The sequence below is a fragment of the Clavelina lepadiformis genome, chromosome 4 (genome assembly GCF_947623445.1).
Source record: "Clavelina lepadiformis chromosome 4, kaClaLepa1.1, whole genome shotgun sequence".
NCBI lineage: Eukaryota > Metazoa > Chordata > Ascidiacea > Aplousobranchia > Clavelinidae > Clavelina > Clavelina lepadiformis.
The window spans coordinates 21,656,497-21,673,519 of NC_135243.1; the positions used below are offsets into that span (position 1 = coordinate 21,656,497).

The window sequence follows — 17,023 nt, forward strand, 5'->3', positions numbered from 1 at the left end:
GACCGTGACGTAAATTTACCTAGAACCAACTGACCTTAAATCATATTATCACTTAAATCATATAATTTGAATAAACAACAATGCTAATTTGCGTAAAAAATAAAAATAAAATGCGTAGCGGTTGATTTGTGTCGCCGGCCAATTTGTTGACGGTCAGTTGACCACGACCAATTGTCGCCGGTGAATTTGTTCACGGTCAATTGACGTGATCCCGAGTCTAGACTAGATTAAAGTTTACTGAAAGTGAAAACTCAGTTATTTTGTGCTACAACAAAACTTCCACCTGAGGTTTCATCATAGGTGATTTCAATAACAATATTTGATCTTTTGCTGTTATACGCTCACCGTACCGTCACTAACGAAAGTTAAAATTTGATTAATTTATGAAATTGGGGATAATGCGCAGCGAAAAAACCTGACGTGATAGAGCAATTCTGAGCTCAGAATTGGATTCAGCAACCAAAACTTAGCCTAAATCAATAATCAAAGTTCATGCAACAAAAATTTTTTTGTTTTTGTAGACCAGTGTTATTTTATCTACTTGAGTAGTTGGCGGCAGGTAAAGTAGATACTTATTTTACTGGCTGCTGAAGTTGCCTTGAAAAAGGAGTAAACTGCAATAAGGCTACTCTTTGAAATAAAAAATTTTCTAATTTTCCACCTAAAATGACATAGAATAGATTACAACATTATAGCTCATACCTAGTCAATTTAAAACTAATTTTCTCAAACCAAACTCTCACCTACTGGAAAGTTTAAATAAAACTTTGAATAGCTAAAATCAAATTTTTACATGCCCATTCTCCTAACCTAACCGAATATCTTCAACAACAGGCTGCGTGACCTACATACGGTAAAATAGTCACTCTCAAAATTAAATGCATGTGCTTAGAATATTCATCCTATTTTGTATCTATCTTTGATTTTCTTTAATTTTTAACAAGGTTTCAAAGTAATAAAATATCTTGTTTTATTAAATATGAATCTATATAGTTTAACAGTGAAATGATTTAATTTTGTAAAAGCTTCAATTAAGTTATTTTGTTAAACATGTGTTCGCTCGATTTGTTTTCGTAGGTAGGGTCATTTTCCATTGTTGAGTCGGGAGTCCACAAGTTGTGGGTGGCTCTTTCACATGGCTCAAGTTTTGAGTGCCACAAAATACAACGCAAGAATAACGTCATCATGTCAATCTTACGAAGCATCCAGTTTGAAGACGAGTTGGGATAAAGAGGATTTATTGGGCAGAGGAAGTTTTGCTACAGCTAGAAGATGCATCCACGATCAACTGGGAAGAGTCGTCGTTAAATGTTTCAAACTTGAAGGACCTTCCATAGACAAAGATAAAGTCATGATGAAGTAAGTTTAACTTACCATACATTAGATTATTTTATACAGTCGAAACCAGTTAATCGCATAGTCAATTTGCCAAGCTATTTTATGCGATTAACCGTTAAAAACAGTAGCCTAAGTGTTGTCAGAAGTTCATCTTAAACATTAGCTTGAAAGCAGATTGCTAGACACATTAACTGCCCACACAATCGTCTTTTACTATTCATCACACATGTAATCTAAGTTTACTGCATGGTTTGTCATAATAAGGCAATGTTGCGTATGGATATAATAATCAGTGAACAACATTCGTAAAAACGAGCGTGCTCAGCCTTTTGTTGCTGTGCTGTTGTTAGGCAAAGTGAGAAAGATACCGTTGCGTGTTTTCGGCAATAGAAAAAAGAAATTCTTTATCGATAAAATCAATATCAATAAGAAAATGACATTCAGGTGCTTCAACTGACTTGTGTATTTAAGGTGCTAACGTCTGTATAGTTTTTACGGTTGATTTTAAACAGTTGCATTTCATGAAACTTAGTTAGTTGTGGAGCCATGAGCTAAAAAACTGATATGAGGGAAACATGAAAATTGAAAAGAAGCAATAAACTGTTGATCGTCGCTACTCACCTCAGATAAGAAAGTAGTTTTAGGATCTATTCTTTGGCGCAGTAGCCTGGTGTTTTGTAAGATTGTATTTTCTTACATTTTAGGAAAGTGTATTTCCTTTGCAGCACTTGGTATTGAACGTCGCCAGATACTTGATTTTTGTACGTAGCATAGAACATCATGCGTTCAAGCAGGCATACAGTAGCTGGGTTTGGATTGTTCTTTAGGTCATTTTTATTAATGATGGCAGTTTTTTTAGAATATAAATTGTTTTGTCGTTAATGTAAAATATCACATGCATTTGACCATAAATTCGTTCAAGCAAGTTTATAGTTCCGTTGTTTTCGATTGAGTACGCAATAAGTTGCTAGGTTTGCTTTCTCACTTTCATCAATGTGAAAACTTTCCTTCGTCTGATTCTTTTTGTCAGCAAGAGCTCATATGCGGGCATAGTATCAGCGTCAGTTTCTGCATCCACAATTTACCTGCTTCGCAAATACATAATTATTTTTCAATGTAAATATAAGCAGGGGCTCCTAAATGCCCACTAGTGACACAAAAAGTTTTATCTAGTGACCGCTACAATGTAACAACCAACATAGCTTGACTTTAAACGCTTTGTTTCAAATAACTCATTATTTAGGTATTTCCTGTTTATTATTGCATCACATTTATATTCGACTATTGAGATATCTTGATTTTACTTAAGTCGACAATCGATAATTAAAATTTATAAAACAGTGTACATTGTGACATCAGACACCAAATAAAAAGTAGAAAAAAATCAACTTAATTGACTTAATTTCCAGCTGTATCACTTGTATTTTCAGTGTTGAGAGAGAAATGAAAGTTCTTTATCGACTCAAACATCAACACATTGTTGCTGTTCATGGCATCACAGAATGGAGCAATTGTATTGGTATCATCATGGAATATGCTGAAGCTGGCAACTTGGACTTCTTTCTCTGGCTCCCCGGAGATATAGCGGACATTCCATTGCTCCTACAGCTCCGATTTGCCCATCAAATAAGTGATGGCTTACGTTACTTGCACCACCATGATAAGAAAAGATCCTACTTACATTGCGACCTGAAACCAGAAAACATTTTGCTCACACTAGATCTGACGGTGAAGATTGCAGATTTTGGCTCTGTTGCTATTGCCATGGCAACAGGAGTTACCGGAGGATCTTTTACCATAACTTCAACTACTCAGCATACTCCATTCTACACTGCACCAGAGCTTTTAGGAAACATACTAAGTGATAAAAAGCCAAGTATGGATGTGTACAGGTGAGAAAACGTTTTCTTATTTTTGTGAATGAAACAGCTTGAAATGCCAGTGAAAGAATTATTTATACATTTGTTGCTGTTATAAATGTTTCCAACCTAAGTTAAACCAGTGAAGTAAGAGTAAAACTACATTCTCTCTTGTATTTTATATTTTAGCTATGGGATGGTGCTCTATGCAATCCTCACCAGGCATCCTGCATTTTCTTCTGATGATCCTTTTCCTCCAAAGCCGGCCTTAATTACCCATCTTATAATTCATTGTGGACAAAAACCAAAACAAAAATATCTGGATGACGCTGAATCATCATTGAAAGACAAACCTGAAGACTTTGATATCTTTAAGTTCTTAAAAGATATCATGGTTCGATGCTGGGATTTCAAGGCAAAGAATCGACCAGATATACAACTAGGTAAATAGCACGTGTTAATTATGCTGCCATATTATTCCTACATACAAAGCATATCATATATATAACTATATTGCCGTGATATTTTAAGCACCATTACTAGTACTAAATAAATTTGGATGATTTTGTTGCTCTTTACTTTATTTGTTGTCAAAGTAATATTTGTTTTTTATGATTTTCCAGTCTATGATGAAATTGATGAAAGGCTGCGTTCGTTGAACAAATCTGACATCACCTACCACATATCTGATCTTAAAAAGAATGAGGAACCTGAGTCAACGCCAAGCAGTGTGAAAATAGAGCTGAGTGAATTTTCATCTCCGTTTGAAGTAGGACCACAACCATCTACTGCTTATTTGACAACATCAGGTTTTTTGGTTGCTTTTGTCTATTTGGCTCCATTAATGAAATGTTGGTCAGTTTTTTAATGTTTTTTAGCTTCATTAACTTTTAACTTCATGGATTAACGTTTTGAAACAAACCATTCCTTAAGCTCATTAATTTCTAAAGGCTTATTCATGGAGCTATATCTAACATAAATATGATAATAAAGATTGTACATGTACTGTAGAACTCTTTCGGCTAAGTCGTCAGTTCACCTAAGCCGTCGCCTATTCCTTGGTCCTGGCAGAAAGCCTATTGTAGTGTCAAGTGTGGCGAAGTCATCTTTGCCTAACTCGTCTATTGGTTTAATTCGCCGCCGTTCTTGCTACTATGACCAAAATAATTCGCATAAATAGTCAGACGTTTAAAACGCTTTGTCAGCATGATTACAAAGTTAATCTGCTATGAGTACACTACAGCTGTATCGCCCAGCCATCTGCGATCCTTGTTAACATAACACAACCTTATTACGATGTACAGTTATGAAGGAAAAGGAAACCATTTTAGACTGTTTTTAGTTTCTCCTTCGGTTAGTTAGTTTTGCTACAGTCAGACGAAGTGGTTTAGCCAGAGATTGCAGAGTGACGATGAGAATGAGACTAGCTATATTACATAGGTAATGTCGTTTTTATAGTGCAGTTTTGCTTTTGCTTTCGAGTGTAGAGCTGTTAGATACAAGGTAGTGTCTGTTAAGTAGATTTTGGCTTTTTAAGCAAGCTATTCTATGTACAAAATTAAAATCTTAAAATCTTGACAAGCATTATGTTCTAACCAAAAACAATTTACGGAGTTTTTAATCTAAATGTTGTTCCCCGAAAATTGCATTAAAAATTTTGATTTTGTGTTGTTTGCGTAAGTCACCACTTTTTCTGTTCCTCTTAAGATGGCGACTTAAGCAAATTTTCCTGTAAATAAATTTTCTCTTGTTTCATCTACAGAGCAATCAACTTCTGCCACATCCATCCAGGATGAAGTGAATGAAGATCTCCCTGCTCTCCAAATCCAAGAGCCTTCTGATACAGAACAAGTGACATCAGGTTCAATGTTTGTTGTTTTCAAGTAAAATCCATTAAACTTGAAGTTGATTAGTCAAGACCAGCTTTGGTGAAAAATTTTTTAGTGTTTTAAATTATTTTATTTGGAAAATTAAACAAGTTTAAAGAAGGAAGTAGATGTGAGCATAAATCAGTGCCTGTTCAGTTTACTGTAAACACTCATCACATTCAATCACTACTTTTTATGATTTTTTCAGTTGTTTTGATCTTAAACTCATTTTCAGCAGCTCAGACTGTCACAGAAATAAAACCGAAAACTGAACCAGCAGATGGAGCTGGTGAAACTGCAAGTGATGTTGCCAAATCATCTTCAGGTAAATAGAGAAAGTCGGAGAAAAATATCTAAGTAATTGCAAATAATAAATAAAATAAGACCATGTTTGCTTGTACTCTTCCGTGAGCATGATGCACTTAACGTTATATAACCCACAATATCTTTTCTACAATTTCATCTATTTCTTTACTTTTGTTCAGTTACATCCGACATATGCATGTTGACACAGATTCCCATCCCTGACATTAGCTTGTTTAACCAACAGAGCAATCTTCCTCAACCTCTGCCACAACCATCCAGGATGAAGTAAATGCAGGTTCCTCTACTCCTACAACCCGGGAATCCCCAGGTATAAAACAAGGGACATCCCCTGAAGAAATTGTTTTGCTGACATCTGATCAAACTGGTATATGATTAATTATTAATTAGACATTTTAAAAGCATATCAATACTCTGCAATGAATCACCTATTCTAACTACATACAAAAGCACTAAATGTTAGGCTACTAAGAGAGACATTAGAGCTATCAGCTACCATGTGAGACAGAAAACAAAATCCAGCTTTTTTCCGTCAAGCCTGTAAGACTGCTAAGTACCATTCTAGCTCCCACTTCCCAGAAATGTTGAACTGCTTATAATTCCTTTTTTTTAAATCATCTTATTTGCCATGAACACATTACTGACACTTGCACTTGAATTAAATGACACTTGTCCTTGTAATCGGATGCCAAACTTTTCAGAAATGTTGAAAAATTACTTACACATTTCTAACCAGACACAGATTTTCATCCCTGACTTTAATTTGTTTAACCAACAGAGCAATCTTCCTCAACCTCTGCCACATCCATCCAGGATGAAGTAAATGTAGGTTCCTCTACTCCTACAACCCGGGAATCCCCAGGTATAAAACAAGGGGCATCCCCTCAAAAAAGCGGTTTGTTGACGAATGTTCAAACTGGTATATAATTAATTATCAGTTATATGATTTATAACTATACATAGACCTAAGTATTAAAAATGACATTCTTGAAAATTGAAAAAAATTGACCAAGATAAACCAATGTCGACACAAAACGTAGAGAAGTTGTAAAATATGTATTGATGTCATAAAATATACATACTTTGATGCCAGTATATATACTTGAAATATTTTCTATTAATTTCATGAAATAACAGAGTATGTCAAGTTAATAGAACTTATTTAACAAGTACCATTTTTACTGAGTGTGATTAACATGAGCAGTTTTCATGATCTTGGCAACTATGTTCTTACTAAATTCACTTCCAGTTGCTCTGACTGTCACAGAATTAAAGCCGGAACATGAACCACCTGATGGAGCCAGAGAAACACGTGAGGGATCATCCCTGGGTAAATGAAAATTCCAATCGATGAGGCAAAGGCTGAGATTGTGATTCTAAAATAGTGTAGAGTAAAAACGTTTATGGAATTGTTATTGAGGGGGGTTGTTTTAGTCGAAATAATCAAAAGTTTATCCAGTTATGCATTTGTAGGTATATAGGTTACGTAACAGGCTATCAGCATTATAATACAGTAGCTAAAACGCCAAAACGTGCTAACTGGTTTCGATAACTGCCCGTACAAAGAAATCAACTGTAATCAATTCCAAATCTGGGCATAAACTGTAAACTGAAAATCAAAAAATCTGTATCAATCGAATAACACACAGCAACCAGCTCCTCATACCAGGCTGGAGCATTAAAGATTGAGTGCCAGATTGCATTTTCTCAATCCTTGGACAAATATTTCGATACTTTACAATTCCACTTTCATACAGTGCTGGAACATCTTGCAGCTTATTAATGCAATAATTTATTTCATCTTCTCTTATTTTGATTCACAGAGCAGACAACGTTGACTGGTACAGAGACAATGATGAGTCGATTCAGAAAGTTTTTCAGATTGTCAAATCGCTCGGTTGATGCAAACAAACCCAATAATCGTTCAGGTATCTTAACTTGCGTTTAAACTGTTTTGTGTAAACAAATAAATCAGCAAGTATCACTTTATTGTAGACGCTTGTAACGACCGGATCTTTGCTTTTGTCATCTTTTCAATTCGTTTGCTTCAAATTCATTTTCAGAGTGAAGTTTTTTTCTTTCGCAGGAATTTACCAATAATAATATGTGTTTATGCAAAATAACATTCCTTTAAAATGATCTTAAAATTCCAGAGTTAAATTAAGATCAACTAAAAGTAAAAGTTTATCACCTGTATAAGATGTCCTTGGATATATCTTGTTTCATAAGAGCACGACAGTTTTGTGGAGTCATCTTAACAAGCATCACTTTACTCCGTAGGTTTTTCATAACCAGTCACTACATGTCACATAACTTAACCAATTATCCTGCCCGTGTTAGTTGTAATATCTTTTATCATACGACCTGTAAAATCCATCTTCTTTGTACATAAGCAACCTGTTTTCGACTTCGCTTATTTAAATGTGGTCAAAGATCTTCGAAGAAGTTTCACATTCACAGCATTGAAAGCTTAAACTCGTCAACAAGTAAACATGTGTTGGTTAAAATTATTATTTGTTTAACAGCTAGAAAGGCAAAAATGCGCAATTCTGATAAGTTGCTTATTCCTTGCAAATGTTTATACTAGATCTGGCTTCCTGTTTAATTGCTGAGTTGCTAAGGCGTGTTAAATTAATTATCGCTGAACTAAAACATAATAGATATTTTACACTCAATCGTAGTATTGTGCGCCATCTTGCGGTAATCGTACTTAGTAGTTTAAATCGTACTTAGCTCCAAGCAATGGTTGGCATTACTGTCCAAACTATACCGTAGCACAGCGCAGTGTAAAACCAGACTATCTACTCCAATTCTGTCTACTTTTTGAGGTTTATTCATTGAATCATGCCTCACATGTAAAGATTATGTATTTATTAATTATCTACGGAGCAAAGTCCAGGTGTTGTTTTAAGATAAGTTTAAACTATTTCTGTAAACAGTTAACTTTTCATGGAATAATTGGGCATTGGTCATTGGCATCACACAGCATTGGGCTTTGTAAAAAAATTTAATTGTGGAGATAACTTAGTGATTGGAGCATTCGTCTTTAATACGGTAGTTCTGGGGTTCGACACTGGGTTGGATCATATAAAAAATATAATTTTGTTTTAGTTGCTGTCCAGCCAGAAACTCGGTACTTTGAATTGAAGTAAGATGCATCTGCTTTTTAAATACGGAGCTGAATTTGCAAGATTGATTAATTTTTCGCTTTTCGATAATCCAGACACCCCGCTAAACCGACACTTTATGACGAAACAAAGTGGTCCGTATTAACGAGGTCTGACTTATATGAAGGATATGTGATTGCAGGCAATAGACCTGAGGTGGCCAAAGTTAAGAAATGCAAGAACCACAATAAAAAAGTCACAAATCTTCCTAAAGCCAAAACCTTTGCAACGAAAACAATAAACCTAAACGAATTATATAATAGCAAAAAATGCGTTTAAAACATTTTAAAGTTATTTACGCGTTTGCAGCTTATCCAATGTGAATGGAAAAAAAGTAACATCACAAAAATTATTTCATTATGACAACTCTCAAATCCTCTACGGCCTACAACAAGTTTAATCAGTTTCGGCTTACGTCCGGGACTTCCCATAATAATCCAACTGTTATCTTTAGTTAAGACCATGCTTATGAAGTCATTAACAATAAAATCGGCTTGTTCAGATAAAGGATAATTTTGTTACAGAGATGTAACATGCCTATTGGGTATCGCTGTATAATACAGAGCAAAAAATTATATTTAATACATCAATTTTAAAACAGGGTTAAAAATTGATTATTTGAAACTAAAATTTTGATTCGTTTTCATTGCAGGGTTAGAAATTATGAGTGAAAAAATCTCATCTATAAATGATCTGATTTCAAATCAAAAAATAGACGAAGCACTGACGGTTTGTCAAGATCTAAAATCTGCAATGAAGACCACCTTCGTAACCGGTAATGATGCAATCGATATCGGAAATGACATCATCAATTTCATGTCGACTCTGAGTCGTGAGAAATACTCATCGACAATATTGACACTTCTGTTTCTTGCAGGTGATCTTACTCAAACGTTAAACATTCTTAAGCACTTAGCAAACTCAAGTAAGATTACTCAAACTTGTATTGTGCGCAGGTGATCTTCACAAACAGATTGATGGTCCTACTGAGAAAGTGAAACTGATGAAGAGATGCGCAGTTGAATGTTTGAACTTTGTAGTGCGATACGATAAAAATCTGCAACGAACCACATATCGTCATATGATTTCACGCATGACTGGCTTCGTTCAAACCATCCAATCAGTAAAAGTCGATGATGAAAAGTTGGTGGCAACATCGAAAGCTCAATGTTGGTTGACCATCGCATCGTGCCATAGTTATCTTGCTGAATACTCGCGTGCAATCGAAGTTCTCCAACCGGCCATAACCACATTGGAATCCACATTCGGCGATGGATGTAGAAAGATGTCGTTGTACTCAGTATGCTGCAATGATATAGGTTCGTATGTCAACGTCATGACCAAATAGCAATTTATGTTTTAAAATAATAATTAATTCTTTGTTCGTTTATGAATAGATGATTATGGCGTCATTTTGAATTATTATGGTTGATTATCGAGTTTTGAAATTTTAAAATGTTTCATCGTAATCATTGATTTATAATTATTTAGGTTTTTATAACTACTTCAACAACCAATTCGAGGAAGCTGAGGCGTTCTACATCAAATCAATTCACGCAAGGCACGAAGTGGAAGATAGGAGCGAGCAATGGAAGATGGAAAATATTCACCGCACAATTAATAGTAAGAAATAAAAATATTTGTTGTCTTTGTTTAATCTTGGATGATGTTGTCATTGATTGCGTCATAGATATTTACGTAATTGAACCCATTCCTCCCATTGAACGTTTCAGGAAATGACATCACTATGACGCAATTGCAATATAAATTGTTAGGTTTTGTTAATTTTCGTTGCAAAGCATCTGCACAGCGCGTCATATCCGTTTCTTTCTCTTCTACATATTACGTAATAATTAAAATCATAGCGTTACGATTGTCTCGTCTTAATGACGTCATAATAAGCAAATTAAACATGCGACCTGTTAGACCAGCGGTTCCCAAACGTTTTTGAGCGCGACCCAAGTCCGAGTTTGGTGAACATCTCGCTGCCCAAGCTTCAAACAACGCATTTTAACACAAAAAAATAACGATTGCATAACATAACAGTTGCTAAGTTCGTTTGCTGTGTCAGCAATCTACTCTTTTCTTAAGTACCTATGGGCCTACACTACAGACAGACACAGACAAGCAGGGGTAACTTGATCCACTCACCATGGAGCAATGTATTTTATTACAAACATAAGTTTGCATCGCCTTGGTGCGACCCATATTTTGACTCTTCGCGACCCTTATTTGGGAACCAACATGTTGTTTATTTGTGTTAGCAACCCATACTTTAGGAACCGCTGTGTTAGACTGTTGCAATCGCTTGAAAGTGGCAATTTTTTCTCTATTGTACATATTTGTGTATATTATGACGTCACCTTTGTTTAATCGCGCTCTACTTATCTGAATGCCTTGTTTTCTTGATTGTTTTGCTAACAATAGTGGAGAAAAAGTTTTGTTTGATGTGCCTGCAGTCCTGCACCCACTTTCTTGTGTTCCCTCACGGTCTAGACCAGTGGTTCCCAACCTTTTTTGGTGTCGGGGCCGAATTTTAAACTTCATAGTACGTATGGAGCCGCATGAAAAGACTCAAGTAATTATAACGAAAATTTTAAAGCATGAAATCATGTACCAACGAATAGCAACACTAACAAGAAAAATAACACAAATCAATTTAATGTCCAACTTGGCATTGGCTTTGAGCTTTAAAAACTTTGTCAAATCGAGGCGCAATTGTGGTTTAGGATTCAGGAGGCGGTTTATGATTGACAATAAGTAGACAATGGACCATTCACAGCAGTATAAAGTAGGCTACAAGGTGTAACTGTAAGATATAAAATGAAAAATTTGTAAACAATTTTGACCTAACGCTATAAATTTTGACCAATTTTTGACTTTTTTTGACAACTCAAAAAATAATCGCCCTAATTGTTGCCAACAGATTTTTTATTTTTTTGTGGGATTTTCAGGGGTCATTGAGAGCCGCAAGAAAGCTACCTTGGAGCCGCGGTTGGGAACCACTGGTCTAGAGTCTAGACCAGGGATGTCCAAACTTTTGTTATAGTGGGCCGCATTGTCACTTGAAATAATGCAATGGGCCGCAGAACCTATTAAATTTCCAGGAAAAAGAGTACATAAAGAAACAATTAAAGCGCGTGCTTTAATTCTTCCAGTCTTTAAGTTATATATAATCCTGTTGCTCCCATACTATACTATTACTGCGCCCCTAGAAGCTGACTGATACATTTTAATTAGGCTAAGATTCAAAGTTCAAAATACTACTTTTGGAGTGAAAATGACTAGCGGGCCGCACAAAAATCTCAGGTGGGCCGCAGTGTGGCCCGCGGGCCGCAGGTTGGACATCCCTGGTCTAGACTCTAGAGCAGGGGTCGGGAACCTATGGCTCGCGAGCCAGATATGGCTCTTTTGATGACGGCATCTGGCTCGCAGATAAATCTAAGCTGGCATTTCTTAGCACAATTGTTACGAATAAAACTTTTCTGTTATTTGTTGTTTTGTAATTTCTGTACCATGCAGCACCAGAAATCGCATTAACAGTAAGTAGCATGTTATTAAAGAGTAAATTCACACATTTACCGTTGTCTAAAATTGTTGGTTTTGCTTAAAAATGCACATGTTGGTTGCATTAAATGTTGAAAAATATTATATGGCTCTAACGAAAATAAAATTAACAATATGTGGCTTTCATGGCTCTTTCGCCAAAAAGGTTCCCGACCTCTGCTCTAGAGTGAGTCACTCAGCGGTCGGCAACCTGCGGCTCTTTCATCTCTGTGATCTGGCTCCCGCGACTCAGAGCCAACGAGCTCATTTAGGAAAACTTAAATGTGAATAAATAATGGTGTTTATTAGTGTCACAATGTTATAACTTTACGCGTTTGTCTGGTTATTATTTAGAATGTTTTATTCGGACGTGGAAAATCTTATGTAAATACAGTCATCTCCCGGTTAAGTACGCACCCGTTTAAGTTCGCATCCCAGATAAGTACGCAAAAATTCTTCACAAATTCTGGGTTCAATTTTTTCAACAATTTATTTATTTTAAACAGCAAGCACATTAACTGGATGTCAGGAAAAGTTAAACGTCAACTTAACAATAGTTCACTGCTTAAACATGTCGTGCAAAGTCATCTGATGCATATTTTGCATTCTTTTTTGCTTGGCTTCCAACGTCACCTGTCTCAGTTTTCGCCAAAAGCATTCAAAAGTGCTTTTGAGATAATCGTAAGCACCTCCTGCTTGATCTTGTAAGGCAGGACACAGCAGCTGATCCTCAACTTCAAGCACTTTGTTGTAAAGTTGTTCAAAGCCATGAAAAACGATGCTGTTTCGACAGGTGCACAATCGTTGCTTGGGCCAGCCTCATCGTCAGTGTCATCATTTTCAGTTTGTATCGTTTCCAACACCTCATTTACGTCACCTAAAATCGCTTGTGAATACTCTTCATTATTCTCTTCATCAACATGCATAAATCCTTCTAGCTCGTCTTTGTCAATTGAAATATCCATAGACTTAAAACAGCGCAAAATTGTCCACTTCAGCTCCTTCACCATGAAGAAGAATTTTGTGCAATCCTCGACGTGCTCTGAATCGACTAAGCCACTGCCACGACGCTTGAAAATCATCTTCTGATATCGATAATTGTTGAGCGATTTGTTTTGCTTTTGCAATGACCAGTAAGGGGGGAACGGGAAGACTTGCACGGCGCATGCTATCAATCCAAAGATGTAGAATATCTTCCAGCTCAGAAAATTGACCAACGGATGCTCGAAACGTTTTTGTCTTTGTCTCCTCAGACATCAAAGAACGCTTTCGAATAACTTCCCGGTTTTTCAAAATCTTTCGGATAGCAGCTTCACTCACGCCATTCTCTCTTGCGAGACTTCTTTTACTCGGAGCGGACGGCACACACAGCTTGGCGATGACTTCCAATCTTTGGGATTCACTTAAACGCTTACCTTTACCTGACATCATGCGAACGAGAAAATTGTACCCAACAAATTACTTGTGCTGTACCGTACACTAGCAGAAAAGAATTGCATACAAAACCACACAACAGAAAACTTTTTATGAATGAATGAACATGAGCAACGCATCGTGAATGACGTAATAAATGCAAAACTTGTGTATTGGGTACACGCATTCACAACCGCTTTGGCCACGTATACCTTCACTAGGTGGCTGCATAACTGCTAAGTACGCACCTACCACATAAGTTCGCACAAACTACTCAGGATCAAGTTGCGTACTTAACCGGGAGATGACTGTACTGTACTACACAGTGATTTTCGCGGGAATAATACGCATGACTGCTTGCCAGTCACGTGATCCTAAGTTTGTTTTTGTTTGGTGACTATGCGGATTGTCATCGTTGTAGTGAGAATTGTGTGAGGGTAACTACTGAAGTTTTTGCGTGTAACTGTAAAGCATTAGTTCGGATTATATATGTAGCGTTAGGTTTTTTGTCTTAAGTAGTCAATTAGGTGTTGTCGCTCAGAGTAAGTTTTAGTTTGGCGGAAACGACACCAAATGACTCTTTCAATGCTAAAGGTTGCGGACCCGTGGTCTAGACTTTTTGAGTCTCGCCTTTTTTTATTTTCCACCGCCTTTGAGTCTCACCTTTATCTGTTACATTACTTTTGCGTCTTGAATTAACACGGCAAGTAATAACTAATAAGTTACTTGTGGTGCAGTCAGCAACTTTAAAACAGGTGTTGGATGGAGTCAGGGTCTTCTAAAACGCCAAAAACTCTCAATTCGTCGTCGCACCCACATAGCCCAGAAACTATCGTCCAATTTTGAACATAAGCTAGGACAATTCCAGCGGTTCATAATCAAACGACGTAGCCTACCCAGAAGAAATACAATTTCTCTCTAATTGGAAACGCTGACCAGACCCCGGTGACCTTAGATATTCCGTATCAACCAATACTCGATTTCAAGGGTGGGAAATCTGTCCACGTTAGAACGACAGGCAATGATAAAATCATTTTACTGTGATGCTTTCGGTAACTGGTGATGGCGCAAAACTACCGCCTTATGTTGTTTTCAAGTGGAAAACCGAAAGAGAAGCTACCAACTGACATTGAGTTACAGATGAACGAAAAAAGTGGTTCGATCCCAGTCTAACACGTGATTGGATTGAAACTGTTTGAGCAGACGACCAGGAGGGCTACGTAAGCAACGATCGTTGCTTGTTTTGTTTTCCGATGCCACCGATAAAGCGAGGTCAAAGGTCAGTTAAAGAAAATGACAACCGACTTTTCAATTATTCCCGGGGACATGACAAATTATGCTTCAACCACTGGACGTTAGTTTAAACAAATCTTTAAGTCGAAATTGCGTGAGCAGTGGAATTGGTGGATAGCGGAAAGACAAAAAAGTATTACAAAGAATGGCCCAATTTGTCGGCCTACAATCGTAGAAATTTGTCAGTGGATTAAGAATGCATGGCAAAGTATACCTGAAGATATGGTGGCATCATCATTTAAAAATTTGTTGCGTAACAACTGCTCTAGATGGCACCGAAGACCACCCAATCTACGAAGACGATGACTGCATTGATGATTGCGCTGACATCGAAAGTGAATTAAACATCGTGTGTGCAGACGATGCTGACGAAGATATTTTAAAATCTATTTTTGAAGCAAGCGATGAAGATGGCGAATTTAAAGATTTTTGGGTCCATGAGTTATTTCTCTCTATTCTTGTTTATAGTAAGGATTTCTCTGTATTATGACGTCATGTTTGTTACTTAATTGAATGCCCTCGCACAACGCATGTTATGACGTACCAGACTGAAATGAGAAGCATCTGTTAAAATCGCCATTAATTTGCTGTTAACAACGAGATAATCTTCACTTGTGTCAATAACCTCAATGATTTCTGACTGTAGCGATCTTTATCTCGCTAGTAAACTTTGTTCTTATTGCACGTGATCAGTTATTTATTATGGAAAGTAACAGGTACCATGTCTATATGTGGTTAATTGTTAAATTTTTTGGTATTTTTAATTCGACTAAACTATCTATTTAATTATTTCATATGTTATGTTAGAATATATTTATTGTGACGTCAACGTGCGTTTGAACACATTTGTTCCAGCTATGCAAGCTGTTTGGATAAATTACTCATTATCAATGTTAGTTTTGTATAATTGTGACTATAATTATATTTGTTTCTTAGATTTGTGCGAATTGTACCAAGACTATCCAACCATGACGAGGGATAAAGGAAATGACGTTTACAACTTCCTTCAAAAACGAAAGCACTTGACGGGATATTCCCGCTTCTGGAACATATTATCAAGCTTACGATTGATGATTCTTCTCAATCTGGATGGTGACGTCAAAGCCATCTGCAATAAACTCGTCACCATGGCAACGAACATATCACCACCAGCAGATCGACGCAATTATTTATGTATCGGACTCAGACGAACCGCCGAACTTATATTTTCAAAGAATCATGAAGAATCAGCAAAGTCTTTACTAGAATGTGTGGATAAATTTGAAAAGTGATTTTCCTGATTTGAATGTAATTTCCGCATTACGTCATTATTACGTGTGTATTATTTACACATCATTATTTGATTTTTATTGACGTTATTTTATGTTACTCAAGTGCTGGCTGCTTTCTACCAGGTAGCAAGGAAAGAAACCACAAGAACTATTTATTCGTTCCATGGTTTCTAAAACTATGTCACATGAACACTGCTATTGTGATGTAATGTATCTATTACGTAAATAATCTTCTTCTTCGTGTGGAGTAGATGGTTCTTTAAGTTTTCTTCAGAGAGGGAACAAAAACCTCATATTGTAGGGCAGATGTTTGTTAGCCAGCTGACCAGGTTTTCATCCATTGTTGTCAGACCACGGTTCCCACAAGGATGGCGGTATGTGGGACAAGATGTTATGACGTGGTCTGCTCTTCTGCACCACGCTCACAGGCCGCAGATGGAGCCATACCCCATTTATGCATAGTTGAGCGGAAGAGGCCAACGCCAGTTCTAAGGCGATTGAGCTTGGTCCAAGCACTCCTGGGAAAATGCATTTCCGGTGGTGATGTGCTGGCCTTCGAAATGGAGTCTGGAAAAATTTTCTTGCCACTCCATGCTCCATTTGTAATCCGCCCAGCTTGACAGGTTAAAGTTATTTAGTAAATCCAATGCAGCAGGGACAAATGGGTGCCTCGACTTAAACTGCCGGTGTCCTCCAAGTGGAGGAGACACGTAAATAATGATGTTTGTTTAATGACATAAAACTATCAATCATGTATCTTTTGCTGAGAGATCTTGTCCCAATAGTTTTTAATCTTGTTTAAACTGGCGTGTGTAGATTAATGACTTTTTATGGTGACGTAATAATCGTCGATTAAACAATGAAAGTATCTTGATTATTCCTAACCTATAGTTAAAAGCTTCATCACACAAGCTTGTACGTCATCGTTTCAAGGTCATGGCCAC

General features: G+C 36.8%; 1 protein-coding gene across 11 annotated transcripts; it reads left to right on the plus strand.

Moving 5' to 3' along the window:
- The first annotated feature begins 217 nt into the window (after positions 1-217).
- Positions 218-16,329, plus strand: LOC143452114 (uncharacterized). 11 transcript variants are annotated; one of them, XM_076952963.1, is made up of 15 exons: positions 218-300; positions 1,078-1,359; positions 2,769-3,230; positions 3,387-3,640; positions 3,821-4,006; positions 4,960-5,058; positions 5,301-5,390; positions 5,616-5,756; positions 6,168-6,308; positions 6,639-6,719; positions 7,213-7,317; positions 9,209-9,433; positions 9,513-9,875; positions 10,048-10,179; positions 15,745-16,329. In XM_076952963.1, the coding sequence occupies exons 2-15, from the start codon at positions 1,136-1,138 to the stop codon at positions 16,077-16,079; spliced, it is 2,838 nt and encodes a 945-aa protein (XP_076809078.1). In that variant the 5' UTR covers positions 218-300; positions 1,078-1,135; the 3' UTR covers positions 16,080-16,329. The 11 variants fall into 11 exon arrangements, with proteins under 11 accessions (XP_076809078.1, XP_076809077.1, XP_076809080.1 ...); XM_076952962.1 differs by lacking the exon at positions 218-300 and adding an exon at positions 324-853; XM_076952965.1 differs by lacking the exon at positions 218-300 and adding an exon at positions 324-853 and having other exon boundaries at positions 6,657-6,719.
- Positions 16,330-17,023: the final 694 nt, after the last annotated feature.

Coding starts and splice junctions, on each gene's coding strand:
- LOC143452114 (XM_076952963.1), top strand. CDS start 1,136: ATGGCTCAAGTTTTGAGTGCCACAAAATACAACGCAAGAATAACGTCA. Junction 3,231..3,386: donor CCAAGTATGGATGTGTACAG/GTGAGAAAACGT, acceptor TTTATATTTTAG/CTATGGGATGGTGCTCTATG. Junction 6,309..6,638: donor GTTGACGAATGTTCAAACTG/GTATATAATTAA, acceptor ATTCACTTCCAG/TTGCTCTGACTGTCACAGAA.